Below are 19,246 nucleotides of genomic sequence, written 5' to 3'. Positions count from 1 at the left end.
TTCTTTTCTTTTCACAGCTATTTGTAAGGCCTCCCCAGACAGCCATTTTGGTTTTTTACATTTCTTTTCCATGGGAATGGTCTTGATCCCTGTCTCCTGTACAATGTCATGATCCTTCATCCATAGTTCATCAGGCTCTCTATCTATCAGATCTATTCCCTTAAATCTATTTTCACTTCCACTGTTTAATCGTAAGGGATTTGATTTAGGTCATATCTGAATGGTCTAATGGCTTTCCCTACTTTCTTCAATTTAAGTCTGTATTTGGCAATAAGGAGTTCTTGAATTTGCTTCAGTTGTGTCCAGCTCTTTAGGACCCCATGGACTGTAGCCCACCAGTCTTTACTGTCCATGTGATCCCCCAGGCAAGAATAATGGAGTGGGTTGCCATGCCCTCCTCCTGCAGATCTTCTCAACACAGGAGTCGAACCTGTGGCTCCTTCATTGCAGGCGGATTCTTTACTGCAGAACCTTAAGGGGAAGTCCTTGCCCTAGTATTACTGGCAATTAAAGAGAAAATATTTTCCTGTTAAGCCAAACATGGAAAACTGGTAAATATTTACATGAATTTGTAAAATAAAAGCTGAGTACTTCAGTTTTGAGCTTAATGGCAGTTCAGGCTGTTCTTCCACTCCTCTGGAGATTTATTCACATTTGTTTTTAAGCTATTTCTTGGGACACATTGAGAAGCTTCACATCAGACAAATCAAAGTTGCCTATTAGAAAAAATCAGACAAGGTCATGTCTGGGGCCACACTGCTAACCCTGTCCGTCTCTCCATCCACATCCACCTTAGTTCAAACTTCCACTCCTTCAGAAACCAAATCAGCAGATTTTCCCTTTCAAAAATGAGCATGAAAAGGAAAGAGAAGACACATAATCTCCATTTCTAAAACATAAGCAGTTTCCCCTGATGTTGACTAGAAAATAAGGAATGTCTACCCCATAATAACAAAACAGAGACAACAATAATAATGGTGAGAATGCATTGAGCGTCATATGGGTTTATATTGGTCATTTATACTCATTCATTAATAAGTAATTTTAGTGTTCTAAGACACATGAAAAATCTAGCTACTTTTCATTGCTATATTAGGTATCATTTTTCTTTTTCTTTTTGCTTTATTTCACTCAGTTTAACAAATATATGTTGGGTGCCTATTATGTTTAACTTACTTTTCTAGGCAATGGAGTACAGCAAACAGCAAAACTGACAAAAATCATTGTCTTCTTTGAGCTTACAATCTAGTAAAGTTTTCCTAGGGAGTTTGACAGTGAGCTGGGCAATAAATAAGACAAATACGAAAAGACATAGCATTGAGGGGTGACAAATGCTATGAAGAAAAATGGAGTATGTGAGGTGTGGGAGTGGATTTCAATTTAGTGTGGCCGGTGAAAGCCTGACATTTCAATAAAGATGTGAAGGATCGAGGTGTCTGGTGGAAGACTGTATCAGGGAGAGAGAAGAGCAAACATAAAGACAGAGAGGGATAAAGAAGAGGGCAGAGCAGGATAGAATCCTGAGAACAAGTGAGAGATAAGAGGTCAGAACCTTCACTGGGAGCCCGTTACCATAAAGGGCATTGGGAGGACTTGGGCTTCATTCTAAGTGAGGTGGAAAGGTTCTGATCAGAGGAGAGATGCAATCCACCTTATGTTTGAGCATGGTCGTGCTGGCTGCCATGTTGAAAGTGTATGGAAGGGGAGCATGTCTGCAAACAAGGAGCCAGGTCAGGAAACCCTTGCAGTAACCATAAGAGAGGCTGTGATATCTGGGTCCAAAGAGGTGACAGTGAAGGTGGTGAGAAGTGGTCAAGCTCTGGGTATATTTTAACATTTATTGACAAATTGGAGGTGTATGAGAGATAATGATAAAGGGAAGGGAAGAGGGATTAAGGATTACTCAGTCTTCATGTTAGGTTAGGCAACTGATCACATGAGGCTGGAGTTCAGGAAGAAACTCTGGGTTGGAGATTTAAGTGTGAGATTTACCAGCATGCTCTTGTATCTTTGCCATGAGACACATGTAATCACCACGCAAATTTAGGGGTAGCCTTTTTAACATTTTTCAAGATGAGGAAAAGGAAACTGAATGGAAGGGCCGGGGTATTGAGGATAAACCTGAGAAGTGGTGTCCTGGAAGGCAAGTGAAGAAAGTCATTTAAAAAGGAAGCAATGATCGACTGTGTCCTAAAATCAAACCAGGGACATAACTTTGAATTTAGTACTGTCGAGATTGTTTTTGATCTTGATAAGAGTGGTTTCAGTGGAAGAGAGGGGTGAGAGCTTGGCTGGAGTAGCCTCAGGAAAAGAATGGGAGGGTGGAGATTGGAGACTGCTGTGTGGACAACTTTCAAATTTTGCTTTAGTTGGAAAGTGAAAATTAGTGTGGTATCTGTAGGGGTGAGTCCTGAAAAGGCTGTTTTGTTTTTTTGATGGGAAAGTTTATAGCATATTTGTAGACTGACCTTCTCGTGTGTATCTGGGGATTAGGTACCTAAATGCTGAGAGAGATCTGCAGGGATGGGAGTTTTGATTGGAAGTCAAGTCTGTTTGAACATATCATTCTGGACCATGGGGTCTTAGGGAAATGTCAGTGCTGTACTGGATGACATGAGAATACTGGCAGCACAGAAGGAGAGCAGACGGGACACCAGAAGATGGATAGAGCAGCAGAAGAGGAAGGCCTCCAAATTAAATATTGCCTATTTGCATTTTGCATTAAGTTTAGATTACTGCAGTCTCTATAGTTTTGGTGAAAAAAATCTCCCACATGCCACAGAAATTTAGTATAATTGGAATCTTTACAGAATTGTTTTTAATAAAAATATAAATCACCTTTTAATGTTCAAGTCATCTCTGTTGAATGGGTTCAGTGGTGGAGGAAGGCCTTTTTCATTAACTGGACAATTTGAAGGTCAGTCTGCCTTCTGTTGAGGGACTAGAACAGTGGTTTATGTTAATTAACATATCTCTGTAACACTGTCACCAGTAATGTAGGTGTTCTGATGAATCAAGCAATCCAGCTAACAAAGACTTACAACATAGAGTTTAAATTGATTATCAATGTGGAAGCAAGTCTAAGGCTGGGTATATTGTAGCTGTTGAGATGAAGACTGGATGGAGGGTCTCTTATCAGCCAGCACCTGTGGTGCCAGTGGCTTTGCCTGGATGCCACGGATTCAGGAACTGATTCTCTTCTTTCCAGGAGGAGAGACTTTATTTCATCCATTCATACAGACATCCAGAGGAGGTTCTGCAGAGATAATTCCTGTCAATCATGGGACTGGGAGACAGACTAAGCAATTAATTAATCAGAGAGTTGATGAGAGTTGGGGAGCCTCCAGGTCTCACTCTCATCATCTTTGAGAAAACCATGTTATTGCCTGTACCTCTAAAGAGTAGAATACATATTCTTCAGGGCATAGCATCCTCCTGGACAAACTGCAAATATTTCATAATTCAGCCTTTCTTTTTACAGCTTTCGTTTCAGAAAATGCTTACAGTGTGGTCTGAATTGGTGGAATGGCCCCTAGTACAAATTACTGTTTGTCACTTTGGGAAACAAAATCTCTTATCTACCCTGTGGCCCCACTAGGCAAACAGGTATAGAATTGTTACTATGTATGCTGTGACCTAATGCAGATATAATAGTAATATGGAAAACAGTGAAGAAGCTTAAGGAGAGATGGTTATGTGAGAGACGTAGATAATGATTTATTTATGAGTTATCAGTTTTAAGCTTTTGGATTATACTACTGATTGGTATTCTGTGTCTCTTTTCCCCATCATTTCAGGTGCATAGGATACACTAAGACTTAAGGATGTAGCAAGAAAAACGTACACAAAACTGTTTGTAGTACCAGTGAAATAAGCCTCTTTGCCTTGTTGATTAATATATTAAAATGAATATTACAAGTATGTGATAGAATTCACCAACATGCAAAAACTGAAATCATGTCACCAAAATAGTGATGAAAATAGCACTTCTATCACAGTTTAAAAGTTGGTTTTATTTTTCTTTTCAGGATTTAAAGTGTTAAACTCTTCATTTTGGCCAGATGATTAGAAAGATATAGTTCTCCTGCTTATTTTTATACTAGAATAATCTTTCATTATTAATCCATTTAAGTCTTATCTCAAATCGGTTCATCAGTGCTACCAATTAAAAATAGAAAATGTATGTGCTCAATTTCAAGAATTAAAAATAATGCCTTCAGAGTAGCATTTTTTTCCTGTGGTGAGAGGATTGTTGGGTTTTCCAATTAAAGAAGTCTCCATACTGGAAATGAGTAGTCAATTATGAAAATTATTTTTGAATAGCCAATTTGCATATCCCTAATTGTATTCATTTCTTTTGAAAGACTGAACTTGAATTTATGATGTTTTGATTGGTTAACCCTGCACTGGTGTTATTAATACTATTGCCAACAAGGTTCCCTTATGAATGGGGCTTTGAATGCCTTACCTGAAAAATGTTTGAATGATAAGTAGGTTTGTTTTATTTAATGAATGAAAATATCTAAAGATTTACTAGCAGTTTTCTAGATTTGCATTTTGTGGACTGCATTTTATTGGATTGACAGTAACTTCCCTGAGCCACCTACTGCACTCGCATTTGGACTTTTCCGTATCAGCTTTGGACTTTTCCACTTTTCCAATGAGAGACATTGGAAGTTTCTATCATGATGCTATTTGCTGGCCAAAAACGTAGATTTATTCTGGGCTGTCTTTGCCGTTTTTACAGCAATGTTTGCACAATTACTTGATTATTTAATGTTGCCCATATTTTAAAACAAATTACTTGGAGACTGACAATTGAATGTCTTTATAGTAATGATGAGATACCTAGTTCTTATATGAAATAAATTTGAGATGAAGATTGGAATAAATAAAGTCCTGACGTTTAGTTTCATCGGATTTAAGCCAGTCAACACAGAGTTAGTCATGAAGGAAAAGACCAAAATTACAGGCATGAATACATATGGGAAAACTACGTGTACAAGATAAGCACAGATTGTGTATAAATATACACGTGTATGTATGAGTATGCTTATTATGATTGTGTCTAAAAGGACAGCAGTTTTATCATGTCTTTAGCTCTTTGACACTGGAATGTTCTCTTCTACCATGGAAGTCTGTTGTTCACATTCTGCATATTCAGCTTTCATGTTTGACAATACTCTTAAAAGAAAGGATGGGCACATTAGAAAAGAAAGTGAGGGGAGGAATGGGCCATTTCATTCCTTCCAGAAGGTTAGCCAAAGCTGGATCTCTATTCCAGGAATATAAAAACTGTTAATTATTTCCTGACCATGACCCCTTCAGACATGATATTGAATTAACAGTTGTGATACAGTAACATTAAAGTTTTCAGTTTTAAGAGGTCTTTTTAAAAAAAGAAAAGCAAATAAAGATCACAACCAGCTAGATAGTGTCCATGTGATATGTGTGTCCTACAAAGTAATTAGTGTTACTGGATTTGTTTGTAGTTGATTGCTGTGTTTGACGAACAAGAACCACTCCACAAGATTGAGAGCCCCAGTGGAAACCCCGCAGGCCGGCAGAGCCCAGATGCTTTTGAGACGGAAGTGGCTGCCCAACTGGCTGCATTTAAACCGGTCGGTGGTGAAATTGAAGTAACCCCTTCTGCTCTGAAATTAGGTAGGTGTATTTTTTAAGTCATCTGCTTTTCATCTGGTTGAAGTACATCACCTTGCTGTCTATGAGTTGCTTCCACTTTATGACTGACCCTGTTAATGTTTGCCTTTAAACCTGGAATGTCTTTCTCTAAATTATTCTTTGCAGCTGCTGATGCTCAAGCAATGGATGCAGTTTCTTCTTGAATTGCAGGTGAATCTGAATCGCATATCCTTGAACTGACAGGGGAGGAGTTAGACTGTGAATGAGGGGCTTCATCTCCAGCATATGGGTGCTATGTGTGCTCAGTCACATCCAACTCTTTGTGTCCCTATGGAGTATAGCCCCCAGGCTCCTCTGTCCATGGGATTCTCTAGGCATGAATATTGGAGTGGGTTGCCATGCCCTCCTCCAGGGGATCTTCCCAACCCAGGGATCAAACCGAGGTCTCCTGTATTTCAGGAAGATTCTTTACTGTCTGAGACAACAGGGAAGCCCACAGCATGTGAGGACCACTTAAAAGTCCCTGAAAAAAAGTCACTTGGAAAAAAATTAAGTGTTATAAAAGATCACTTTCTGTTTTAGCCACTTTCTTCTCCACCAACTGTGTATCTCAAGATCTGGGGAGAAACATTTTGAAGTTAGTTTTTTATTTCTGTCCTACTGATTTATTCCAGGCAAGTGATTCTGTTCAGAATGCTCATTTGTTACATTTGTTTTGAAGGTGTTGGTAGAAAGAGAAAATAAACATTCTTCTAAAATTTTAGTGAATTTCTGACTCCAAGATAAATAATGTCAATTTTGGTAATATCTCTTAAAGGTAATTTTAGGTCAGTTTAAAGCATAAAGTTTTGAAAATCCACTAATATTACGTTACTTAAAACCACTTTTTATTCATATTGAATGTATGCATACATTTTGAGAACACTCTAAGCACCGGTTATAGGTTAATTCTCAAGCTGGAACAGAGGTTGTTTTTATGCAAAACATATGCTTAAAATTGTAAAGACTGTGCATAGTATAATTTTTGTCATTTGAAACAAAATATATTGTAAAGTTTATTTTACATGCCAGGATAAGGAGTATCTATGTATTTTGTACTGATTTTCTGGAAAGCATCTATAGTACCCCTTTTTAAATAAACCAAGTAGAAACGAATGGCCTGTCATCTTCATAATTTCCCTCTACCTTTTGGAAATCAAGCTAGCAGAGCAGTTTCTGCTGGACTGCAGACATTGAAGGGCTTAGTGGCAGCTTCTTTTCATCTGGAGCAAGGTTTGTGGCTTCAGCAACCTCACAGCCCTATCGTTCATTTGCATAATGGATGCCTTTTTATCCATTATGCAAATAGTATGGGAGGAAAATTAGGCAATAAGGGAAGACGAAAGGAGAAAATTGCTGTTGCTTGTTTTAATATTCTATTTATAAGCAAGCTCTGTGGTCTTCAAAAGTCTCAACCTCAGAGTACTGCCTGTGCCTGAGAGTTTGTTTTTTCACCTTTCTCTTATGAGCTTTCTCAGGTTAAAAAAAAAAAAAAACGTTATTTTTCTTTAGTTTTTTCAACTTCTTTTATTGAACCATCTGAGCGATACAATGTTCAATGTAGAAGGAAAAGCAAGTTGAAATTCCATATCTTTGAAAGTGGACTTTCTGCTTCTTCAATACTCATTTTGAATCAGACACAGAGAATAATATATATTCAGTGGTAATTATATTCTAGGCACAGACCTCAAGGCAGTGCACCAAGTATTCTAAACCCTGTACTCCTGACAACTTATTTGAGCCTCACGATACTAAGTTGGATTCTATTATCTCCCTTATTTAAGAGATGAGGAAGCAGGCATTGAGCAGTTACATAACTCCTCCAAGTCTCATAGTTGTTAGGTGGCAAACTTAGCATTTGAACCCTTGCTGGTTCCAGGACAGGAATAATTGTGCTGTGCTGTCTTTCATATGCTATTTGTAAAATAATATATTGATATAATCTTCCTTAGAGTCATTTTGTGAATATAGGCCAAATCCTGAGAATGCTTAACCCCTTGGCGTCAAATCCCATTTCACTTAGTGTCATAAATGAAATGGTGAAATTGGCCAGCCTTCACTATTGGGTGGTCAGTGTTGCCTTCCAGCCATTCAGTCTGAAATGGTGGAGATTGCTTCTGTTTCTCCTTTTTCTTCTTGTCATCCACACTTTCTTCAGCCTTCATGTCTAGGAGCATTGAAGCAGGCCAGAGCTTTCACACTGATCTGCAGTAGGCTCATGATACTTCAGAGGCCTCAAACTGACCTCTTTCTGTACCACACCTGCTTTCCTCAATTCCTGCCTCTCCAGAGTGGCCTTCCTAAGTCAAAAAACTGATTAGATAACTCCTCTGCTTAAACAACTTCCAGCAGCTTCCCACTGTGAGGAGGACCGTGTCCAAACTCGTTAGCGAGCTGATGCAGATGGTCCGTTGGAATTAGATGGTGAAATCTGGGCAGGGATGAATGATGAAGAAATCATCCCTTGTCTACTCTCACGGTTCTCTCAGACTCTGCACTTTACATTTCTAGAATTTTGACAACAAAGAAAAAAGATCATTGTGTTTCTCAGAGAAATAAAAGACAGAAGCAAAGCCACCAGCTTTGGTATCTGTCCATTCTGTTTTCCCTTCACTGTCCTCAGGGCTGCTGCTAAGTCACTTCAGTTGTGTCCAACTCTGTGCGACCCCATAGATGGTAGCCCACAGGCTCCGCCGTCTCTGGGATTCTCCAGGCAAGAACACTGGAGTGGGCTGCCATTTCCCTCTCCAATGCATGAAAGTGAAAAGTGAAAATGAAGTCGCTCAGTCGTATCCGACTCTTCGCGACCCCATGGACTACAGCCTACCAGGCTCCTCCACCCATGGGATTTTCCAGGCAAGAGTACTGGAGTGGGTTGCCATTGTCCTCAGGGCAGGGTGTGGTTATGGCTTGGGCACAGAGGAATGGGGGCTCTACTTGGGAGCAGATGCAGGGTCCATGAGTAGCTCTTCTGAGAGGTGGCCTGGTTGTACTGCCAGGCCCACCCTGAGACCTTGTTTAGAAGATGAAATGGGCAGTGGGGGAGGGCTGTAGTCAGAGGAGGAGTAGCAAGTGTGTTCTAAGTATTCATCATCACAGAAGGCAAATAAAATGCCAAACCCCAGCCCATCCTCACTGTTCCCTACTCACCTCTCAGAGGCTACTGGAACTGGTTCTGCTTCTCATGGGACTTCTTGGCCCAGGCTGGTACAACAGACGTGGGGCTGATTCTCCCTCATTTTCTCACTCTTGAGATCCATTCTTGACAATGGGGAATTTAACCATGATTGGTTCACGTGCTTATTCTTACTTAAAGAAACACAGTTTAACAGATATTGGGAATCGATACATTCTTCTCTTTATTGGTGATTGTTAATCACCAGTAGCGTAGGTTTTACTGATATTGAAATAAAAATGTACTCAACATTCGGTATAATTTTTATATCTCTTTTTCCAATACAAGTTCATCATCAACAGTATCCTACGAAAGATTTACAACTTTCCTCACAAACATACAGACAGTGGTTGGCCCTACCTTTTTTTCTTTATCTCCCAAGATGAAATAACTTATACACAGAACATGCAGAAAGTTCGTTTTCAGGGACTCGTACAGATCCAGCCGCTCATTTTCTGCCCTACTTTTATTACTGGCCACTCTTCCACAGTCACTTTGACCTACAGCTACCAGAAGCCACTTGTTGTTGTTTTTAGTCACTGTCATGTCTGACTCTTTTGCAACCCTGTGGACTGGAAACCACCAGGCTCCTCTGTCCATGGGATTCTCTAGGCAAGAATACTGGAGTGGGGTGCCATTTCCTCCTCCAGGGTTCTTCCCAACCCAGGGATCAAATCTGTGTCCCCTGTGTTTCCTACATTGGCAGGTGGATTCTTTACCATTGAGTCACTTGGGAAACCCCACAAACGGCTTGCCATTCACTGTTTGCTACTTTCTTTCAAACTTCTGTTTTGTAGTTAGAATTTCCTTCCCTGGCTCTCAGCCTTTTGCATCTTTTCAACTTGGTGAAATGGTATGAATATGACTTTGTTTGTGAAACCTCATCCAAATCTTTAAGACGATATGGTAAGTGTGCCATAAATCTATTTCTTAATTCTTCAACAAGGGATACAAAGATGAATAAACTTTCTACTGACCGAAAGGAATTCATAGTCTTGCACCCTATGTAAGCTAATGGGGTATATATTAAAATTTTTAGTTTGTAAGACAAATGTTAAATCAAGTGGGCAACCACATAATTCCAACTTCATTCATCTAAATTATTTCCTACCATTTATTTTCTAATGGATTTTCTAATGTAATTCTAAATGACTAAGTTCTGACTCAGCCCTACCTAGAAAATCTTTCTAGCACCTCAAAATTTTAATGTTTCTGAAGTTGACCAGTGCATTTTACTGTGTAGACTACAGGTTGCTAACCTGAGAGTCTATTTAATAAAAGGGAATGTCAAACAAACACCAGATAGAATAGCAAAGAATCATATCCATAGGGTCCTTTAGACTTCATCTAGTTTAGGAATTTTCCAGGTCTTATATGCAGAACCCTATGGTACTTAACACATTTTAGAATTTCAGCAGACATTTGATTCTAGTTAGTAATATTTATTGGGCACTTAAGTTCTGGATGCTATTCTAATTTATTCACATTCACTCTCTGAACACATATGATTGGTTATGCTAACAGGGCAGAAAGGGATGCAGAGGGCTGTTGAGTAGGCAATAGAGAATTCTAATACCATTTAGAAGTCTTACAGCAAAGAAACGTACCTTCACTCAAAAGAATTGTTAGCACCTTTTAAAGAGACTTTTGTGAAAAGCTGGTCTTCTAATAGACAGTTCTATAGAATTTCATAATAGCACTTTCCTATACAATTAGTATTATTTTACAAATGACCATTTGAAAGCTTAGAGAGATTGGTGTGTGCTCTGATGTCAAATAACTAGTCGGTTAAAAGAGTAGAATTGGAACCCATAACACGTTTCTTGGCTTTCAGCTCCATGACATTTTTTTAGATTAATTTTGTAGCTTTCAATTACCTGATTATTTTCATACTAAATGAAATACAGTAACACCTTATGTCATTTTCGAATTGAAATAGAGTAATAACCCTGGTGGCTCAGAGGTTAAAAGCGTCTGCCTCCAATGCGGGAGACCAGGGTTCGATCCCTGGGTCGGGAAGATCCCTGGAGAAGGAAACGGTAACCCACTCCAGTATTCTTGCCTGGAGAATCCCATGGACGGAGAAGCCTGGTAGGCTACAGTCCACGGGGTCGCAAAGAGTCGGACACGACTGAGCGACGGGACGGACGGACGGAGGGACAGAATAAAATAATAACAATAAATTAATTAATAGATACTGTGAATAGCTGTAAATAAAAAGACTAATAAGGAAATAAAGACTAGAAAATTAAGAGGAAGGAAATTACTTGTAAAACCTTCTGTGTCAGAAATGAATTTTCTCCTGTTCCTTCACTCTGTGTGTGTTTTCACACATGTGCTTGCGTGTGTGTGTGTGTATATTTGAGGGGATGAAATTGTACTAAAACAAATATGCTAATATTTGGGACACCTAGGGAGTAGTTCCCCATATTGTGGATACTTTTTTACTTTTTGACATTTCATGTATTTTCATGTAGAACCATCTGCAAATAAGACAAATTATTGAGGACACTTAACTTGATGTTTGGAAGAGTAAGAGTTTTAGCCTTTCATCTACTAATCCTTATACTGACTTTATGATCAGTGGTAACTGACCTTCTGCTGTTCACCAAAAGACCTCATGAGGCCGTAGTCTAAGGTTGACCCAATTTTTGTCCCTTGAAAACCAATGTTAGGGAGTCAGTCCCAGACTACAGTACTTGATCTTTGTGTCCAGACAAGTCATTTATCGCATTTTTCCAAACCAAGAATAAACCAGGGCACATTTGATATTCTATAGACATGAATATTCTGAGCTAAGAACACACGTGTTACTTCTTTATGTGTCACTACTGGAGCTCCCTGGGCCATAGTTTTCTCATCTATAAAATATACCTTTCTTTCTCTAATGAGCTATGACCATCCCAAAAGAGTTTCATTATTTCCAAGCTGAATTTGAATCTGACTCCATGCCCCTGTCAATTTCTACCCTATGGCCTCAGTTAATTACTAGTTTTATTTTGGAACTTTTGGTAACATTTCTCAGTATTCTTGACTGAAATTTGCACTAAGCTTCCATGGGAAAATCTCTCTGTAGTTGTAATTATTTTAGTAATGCAATTAAACAGTGTATCGGGATAAAAAGTACTTTAAACTTTGTTATTGTCACTCTTGTGATCTACATTACCCAGATATAAAGCAACCTGATTAAAATTTGGAGTTGCAACGAGTATTAGCATTATTCTCCTCTTGTACGTTAAACTTTGAAGATGAGATACTTGCTATTTGAAAGTGATTCTTGCTTTCAGACTTGAAAGCGAAAGGTGCCTCAGATGCTTTATTGTTTCCATGTGTGTTTGTGCTTCAAAACCGAAATGAAAATTATGATTGTATGTTTGTTATGATACAATTATTTTCAAAACATTGAGTTCTCCTCTCTTTGCTTTCAGTAGCTCCCAGATAATATGGTATAGCCATAGATTAGGTTGGAGATTGTGGCCATTTTCTATCCGATTTTGGCTAATTTACTGCATAAGGGAAACATATGGGATCGTTTGTATGATTTTTTAAAGAAACCAAATCCTTTTATGGCACTGAGCTTCAGGAAGAAAATAAAGAAGGAGGAAGTTTATTCCTTTAATTAGACTGCAGTGTGTAAGTAGCTGCTGTGTCCATAATGTGAGTTTAAGTATTGGCATCTGATCCTAGACAAACACAGTCACACCACACACACAGAATGAAAACTCAGGGCTGGGCCGTGCTTCTGCCGGAGCCTTTGAATTCTGACTACAAAGCACCCAAGTCTGTGAGGGTTCCTTGTTACTGGAAGCTCTCTGCTGTGGGTGATGAAACCCCAAGTTGAAATGACCAGGGAACTGAGGTTATTTGCTTGGATGAATCCATAAGTCATCATTTGGCCACTGAGTTTCATCCTATTTGTTTCCTGTTGGGGCTGATTATTCAAAAGTTAACAGCTATAGAATAGCTTTCTTTTCTCTTCTTTTGTCTTCCCTGGGAGCTGGGTATTTTTTCTCATGTAGGCTTAGATGAATGATGTTGTAATTAGCTATGGTAACCTTGCCAGGCTATCATCAATCAGTCATAGCCATGTAGTCTAGAAAGCGTGTGCATGCTTTTCTGCTATTACGGTAACTAAATCAGAACTAAGGAGGTCACAGTGTTCTAATCATTTCTGGCACCATTATTCTTTTGCTGTTGTTTTGGGTTTTACTATAGTTTGTTTTAAGAGTAGGTGAAAAGTTGCTGGAGAAGGAGGTGGTACTGGGAAAGTCGGATTAAACACTGAGTTTTTTGTTTTTTAATTTTAATACTCTGGAAAGGGCCTGAGGTATTTGGTTAAATGAAAGAATTAAATCAGTATCTAAAGACAAGCAGCTGCTATCAAATATTAAAAGGTAATTACTACACAGGAATAATTTCTGTTATGTTAGTGAAGTACAAATGTGAGTGATAGTTGAAATATGAAGTTTTCAATATGCCTGGCGTTGCATTCTGAGTAACAACAGATGAATGGTCTATGGGAACATACTTCATAGATGAGCAATCAGTTCATAGCATTTTGCAAAAATAGCATATGAGTTTTGCTTAAAGTTATTCTATATTCTTATGAAAGTTTTAAGTGAGTCATTATTTATTGAATTATTAAATGTTAAGCAAGGAATATTTTTAAAAATCATTATTCTAATAGAACTACTTTTATTTTTCTCTATTTTCTATCCAATTCATCTTTTAATTTTAGTCTTCCTTTTTTCAGCTGCTCAGTTCTCCTTCTGTCTCTTTTCTTTAATTTTGTGTGCTATGTCTAATGGCAAAATTCAGTACCTAAATTGGCAGTAAGTTGGCTGTACTCTAATAAAAAAAAGTTAAAGGGAATTTGCATTTAGCCATTTATCCCCAAAATGTAAGAGAGTACATAAAAACCAAGCTTTCCTTCTTGTTCTTTTCTGACTGTATTTTCTAAGTTGATTATATGACCTCAAAAAACAAACAAACAAAAAAACCCCATTGAGTTCACCATCTCCCCTTTGGCCTCTTGCTGATGCTGGGCCCACACTGAGACAGTCTGCAGATCCTCTCGTAAACAAACGGAATGAAAGGTCACCTTCCTACTGCTCGCTTGATATTAGACCCCTGGGTTTTCAAGCCTGTTTTGCAGATTGCTTTTAATAGTAAGCCCAGTGAAACTATGTTTACAGAGGCCTAGTCCCTGACTAGTGAAAACATTTTCAGCCATGCTGTCATACTCACCTTGTAGTTCCATGGACCACTGATAAAGTAATATTTGATTTGGCCTTATAATAATAATAAAAAAGTCCTCCTCCTCCTGCTTCCCAACACACAAATCCATAGTCTTTTTCTTTTTCTCCCTTCCCCAACCCTTGCTACAACTCTACCTTGCTCATAACCACTTCTCAACTCTCTGCTATTCAGGTGCTCGGGGACAGTCCACAGGGCCGAGAAGAATGACCCTCATTCTCTCAATATAACTGCTGCATTTTAGAGCCTAGTTGGGTTTCACATGTCTGTCACAGAATGCTTTCTAATTATTCATCTGTATTAAAAATTTCTGAACAATGTGACACAGATTTTTATAAATAGAAATCTTTGTGGCCATAAAATAGATTACATTTCTCATACATTTCTAATCACACTTAAGCAAATCATTTATAATAACCCTGCTGATTTTCTTTTGCAATTAGAAATTCAAGAATCTTGCTAACCATTTAAAACATGGTGAAGTTTTTTTTTGCACCAACAATTTTAATATATGGTTTAGACTTTGGGACTTTTTCTCTGTGTGTGGGTATGTGTGTGTGCCCACGCGCTCACATGCACTTTTTTTTCCCCTCTTTCCGCCCAGATGGACGGGGTAGGGGGGGGAACCCACTAATTTAATTATTTACAGAAGATCCATCTTAAGGACAAGTCACTCAGAGTTGGACACGGTTTCATGACTGGCTCAGGATTTTCTCATTTGCTTTATCTGATAAAGCCATATGATGAATTACAACCCAATATACACACATTTGTTTGTTTCCTTGCCCTATACCCGTTCTGAAATTTTACTAAGATCTTGATTTGGCCCGATGAAAGTAGGAAATACTGAAACAGCTTGATCTGTTCATTCTCACTTCCAAGGTGATAAGGAAAGGTGACAGCCTTTGCTTAGCAGTTGCCTTAAGAAAAGCTAACTCTCTTGTGTTTACCCTTTTTTTAATGTTTACTAGACAAAATAAGACAACCTCCCAGATATCACCACCACACCCTGTCAATTTATCATTGAAATTATGCATCCATCATATGGTACATACAAAATGGTACTCATTTTGTTTGTTCATAAGCTTAATGAGAAAATCTTGATAGCTATCAGAAAATGCAGGTGACCTTTATAAAATATCAGAAAAGTTCTGATTGCTTTTCTGTAGAAATATAAGACTCTTCATTAAATTCCTCAAACAGATGGAAGAAATTTGGGGCTTTGTATTTTTTTTTTTCCTGTGTGCAAAATTAAAGTACAGGAAATTATGTGGTACATCTTGCTTATTTTCTTTTTGTTTATATGGAAGACTTGACTATGATTACTTAATGCATGTGTACAGAATATGCCATGATTAGGGAAAATAAGTGAGAGTAGGTTTTTGCCTTACCACAACCTATTTAAAACCATAACACTTGTATTTGATGTTTTAAGATAATATTGATTAAAGAAGCCATTACTTCAATGTCATATTTCTTGATCCTGTTGATAAAAATGGTGTTTCCATATTCTTTGCGCTATTTGTTCTGAAAAATGGCGTGGATAACAGCAAGTTGAATGGCTTTGTGTCATCTGGTTCTGCATAATTGTGATGATCAATTAAACTCTCCTTATGTTTTTAAAACAAATAGACTTTCTGCCCCAGAGATCTGAAAGCATGAGGCAAAGTTCTTATTTTAGTCACAGTTCAGGAATAATGTCCTTTGACCTTGTGACTTTAGTTTGGTATTACAGTTAACTGCCCTTATGGCAGAGAGTTCAGCATTTGCACAACCGACATCTGCTCTTTTTAGATGACCGTACTTAAGAGGATAGCAGTGGAAATCAGTCTGTCTGATGCCAGTGCTCCAGGAGATGGTGGTGTGCCTGTCACTGACTTCAGTTAATCAAGAGTTATTTATTCCTGGCCTAAAAGATGAAACGTATTATTAGACTAGGCTACCAGAATAATATAAAATAGAACAAGTCATAAACTCACTCTCAAGTAGCTTACAATCTTGACTTAAGAGAGACTGACTTAAGTTGACTTAAGATATTTTACTAAGTGAGTCTCTTTACTTGGTTCAGTTCAGTTCAGTAGCTCAGTCGTGTCTAACTGTTTGCGACCCCATAGACTGCAGCACGCCAGGCTTCACTGTAGATCACTAACTCCCTGGAGCCTGTTCACTCTCATGTCCATTAAGTCGCTGATGCCATCCAACCATCTCATCCTCTGTCATCCACTTGTCCTCCTGCCTTCAACCTTTCCCAACATCAGGGTCTTTTCCAGTGAGTCAGTTCTTCACATCAGGTGGCCAAAGTATTGGAGTTTCAGCTTCAGAATCAGTCCTGATGAATATTCAGGACTGATCTCCTTTAGGATGGACTGGTTGGATCTCCTTGCTGTCCAAGGGACTCTCAAGAGTCTTATCCAACACCACAGTTCAAAAGCATCATTTCTTCAGCACTCAACTGTCACATCCATACATGACTACTGGAAAAACCATAGCTTTGACTAGACAGACCCTTGCTGGCAAAGTAATGTCTCTGATTTTTAATATGCTATCTAGGTTGGTCATAGCTTTTCTTCCAAGAAGCAAGCATCTTTTAATTTCATGGCTGCAGTCACCATCTGCAGTGATTTTGGAGCTCAAGAAAATAAAGTCTGTCACTGTTTCCATTGTTTCCCCATCTATTTGCCATGAAGTGATGGGACCAGATGCCACGATCTTAGTTTTCTGAATGTTGAGTTTTAAGCCAACTTTTTCACTCTCCTCTTTCACTTTCATCAAGAGGCTCTTTAGTTCTTCTCTTTCCGCCATAAGGGTGGTGTCATCTGCATATCTGAGGTTATTGATATTTCTCCCAGCAGTCTTGATTCCAGCTTGGTTAGGTTTCCATTTTTATAATTTGCAACAGTTATAGTAACACAGGACATGCAGTTATAAAACCATACAGTTGAGAAAATACATATGGTATAAGTCAATTTAGATGTGCACAAAAGCTTCTGTGTGTGCCATTAGTCATGTGGGATATCTCCTTATAGCTTGGTTAATTGTCTTTTGTTTGAGTCTTTGGTTGATAGTTTCATGGAGATAATATGACTTCAGGTTTGTAGTCTATGTTGTGACCCTTTTTATTGACTCTATATTTTGGGCAGTGCTAGCTTTATCTTCTATTAGATGACCAGAAATATTTTGGCTCCCGGTCTTTCCACTACCACCAAACATGTCCTGAGCTGCTCAAGTGAGGTCTCGGAGGTCTCATTAATGGGTCAATGGATAAATATTTATTTATCTACCCATTCATCTATCCTTCTCGTCAAAGACACTCTAGTCAAATGTACTAATTTAATTCTAGATAGCGATGTTGGAGACCAAACTTCTTCCCTGGCGAGTTGAGCTAATTCACAGTCAGAAGAATTAGATATGCTGGAGCCAGAAAGTAGAGTTCATAGATCCACTCTTTCTTTTTCACTGATGACCACATAAATTACTGATTAGGCCCCCACAGTAATCTTTTCTTCTCCCAATCTATAGGCTATTCCTCAGCCTAATTTATGTACATGATGCAGAAAGTTTAAGGAAGTTCTGTTTTCAGTCTGTTTATTTTATGACTCAGAATGCCATTCTCCAGGTGAGTGTTCAAATTGTCTAAACACAATTGTCCTATCCATGAATCTTTCTACATTGTGGATTGTATTGAGAAGAAACAATTTGACCATGTTGTAAGATTTCATTAAAGAAGTTTATAGAATGAGTTTTGTGTTGTTGGTTGTTTGTTTGTTTTCCTTTTCAGACCTCTTTTAAAACTGACTAAAAAATTTTCTTTAAAAGACCTTCCTTGACTGCTTTCTTAGTGGTCTGTTTTAAAAAATAGTATTTTAGCATTTGTTTGGTAGCTGTCATAAGTTGTGTGTAATAATCTGTCTTTATAATGTGAAAAGTTATGTGAGGTTAAGCAAAATTCTTGTCTATAATTCATATCTTCTGAAAAATAATTGTTTTCTCAGTATTAAAAATGTAACCTAATAAATTTGATTGAATATCTTAAGTAAGCAAGTAGGCAGTGCATTATTTCCAGAAAAAAAAGACCAAAACAGAAAACACAAGGAATGGAAAAGGATATAGACTATATGTTGTTGTTTAGTCACTCAGTCTTTTGTGATCCCGTGGACTGTAGTCTGCCAGGCTCCTCTGTCCAGGAGATTTCCCAGGCAAGAATACTGGAGTAGGTTACCATTTCCTTCTCCAAAATGGAGTGGGTTGCCATGCCCTCCTCCAGGGGATCATCCCAGCCAGCACAGGGATTGAACCTGCATATCCTGTGGCTTCTGCATTGCAGGCAGATTCTTTACTGCCGAGCCACTGGGGAATCATTTTATAACATATAGTGTGGAAATTAAGAGTAGAAGTCATGGAGCAAGACTACATAAGTCAGATATACTTCTGCCCTTGCAAGCTGGGTGATCATAGGCAAGTATTTAACATCACCATGCTTCAGTCTTCTCATCTGTAAAATGGATAATATTAGCAGTGCCTAATGGAGTTGTTGGGAGCATCAAAAGCACTCATATGTATGTAAAAATAAAACACTTAGAATAGTGCCTGTCATGTAAGTGGTAAATACTAGTCATTATTAATGTTTTTATCATTATATTTATTATTGATCATTTGGAACAAAATCTCCTTGTCCTTATGTAACTGATATTTTGATCTGGCCCTTTGTTCTTCTTTTTTCTCATTTTTCACTTTCAACCCATAACTCTATATTCTGTCTTTTTTTTTTTTTATAAACATAGATTCTGGTCATCTTATGCCTTTCTCTGAGCCACAAAATTAAATGAGATTTTCCTCTCTTCAGGCTTACAAGATAAATGGTAAAATGGTCTGTTGCAGTGAAAACAATACCCACGGATGTTAATCAGAGTAATATAATTGCTTCAAAGTTTTCAAATAATACCTTTGGCTTATTTTTAGAGATTTGTAGCAGGGTAACTGCTTTGATTCTTTTTTATCCTTACTGAACTCGAGAACTTACTTTCATATTCTCACCCTGATGCAGCATATTGTTCATAAGGATTTTCTTTTAGAATTGCATGCTCTTCATGTTTGACAGTACTTTTACACAAGGGAATAAGAATACATTTTTGA

General features: G+C 38.1%; 1 protein-coding gene across 1 annotated transcript in view; it reads left to right on the top strand.

Moving 5' to 3' along the window:
• PARD3B (par-3 family cell polarity regulator beta) overlaps positions 1–19,246 on the top strand; it is a 1,186,757-nt gene that overhangs the window by 475,914 nt on the left and 691,597 nt on the right. Inside the window, exon 3 of the mRNA XM_055396969.2 lies at positions 5,493–5,664. Within this exon, the coding sequence (XP_055252944.2) occupies positions 5,493–5,664 (172 nt within the window). The remainder of the gene's footprint in view (positions 1–5,492; positions 5,665–19,246) is intronic.

The sequence above is a fragment of the Moschus berezovskii genome, chromosome 2, assembly GCF_049115385.1.
Source record: "Moschus berezovskii isolate FMDL1 chromosome 2, NW_MosBer_1.0, whole genome shotgun sequence".
NCBI lineage: Eukaryota > Metazoa > Chordata > Mammalia > Artiodactyla > Moschidae > Moschus > Moschus berezovskii.
Note: the sequence above shows the minus strand (reverse complement) of the source record. Positions and strands in the feature narration are given on the sequence as shown.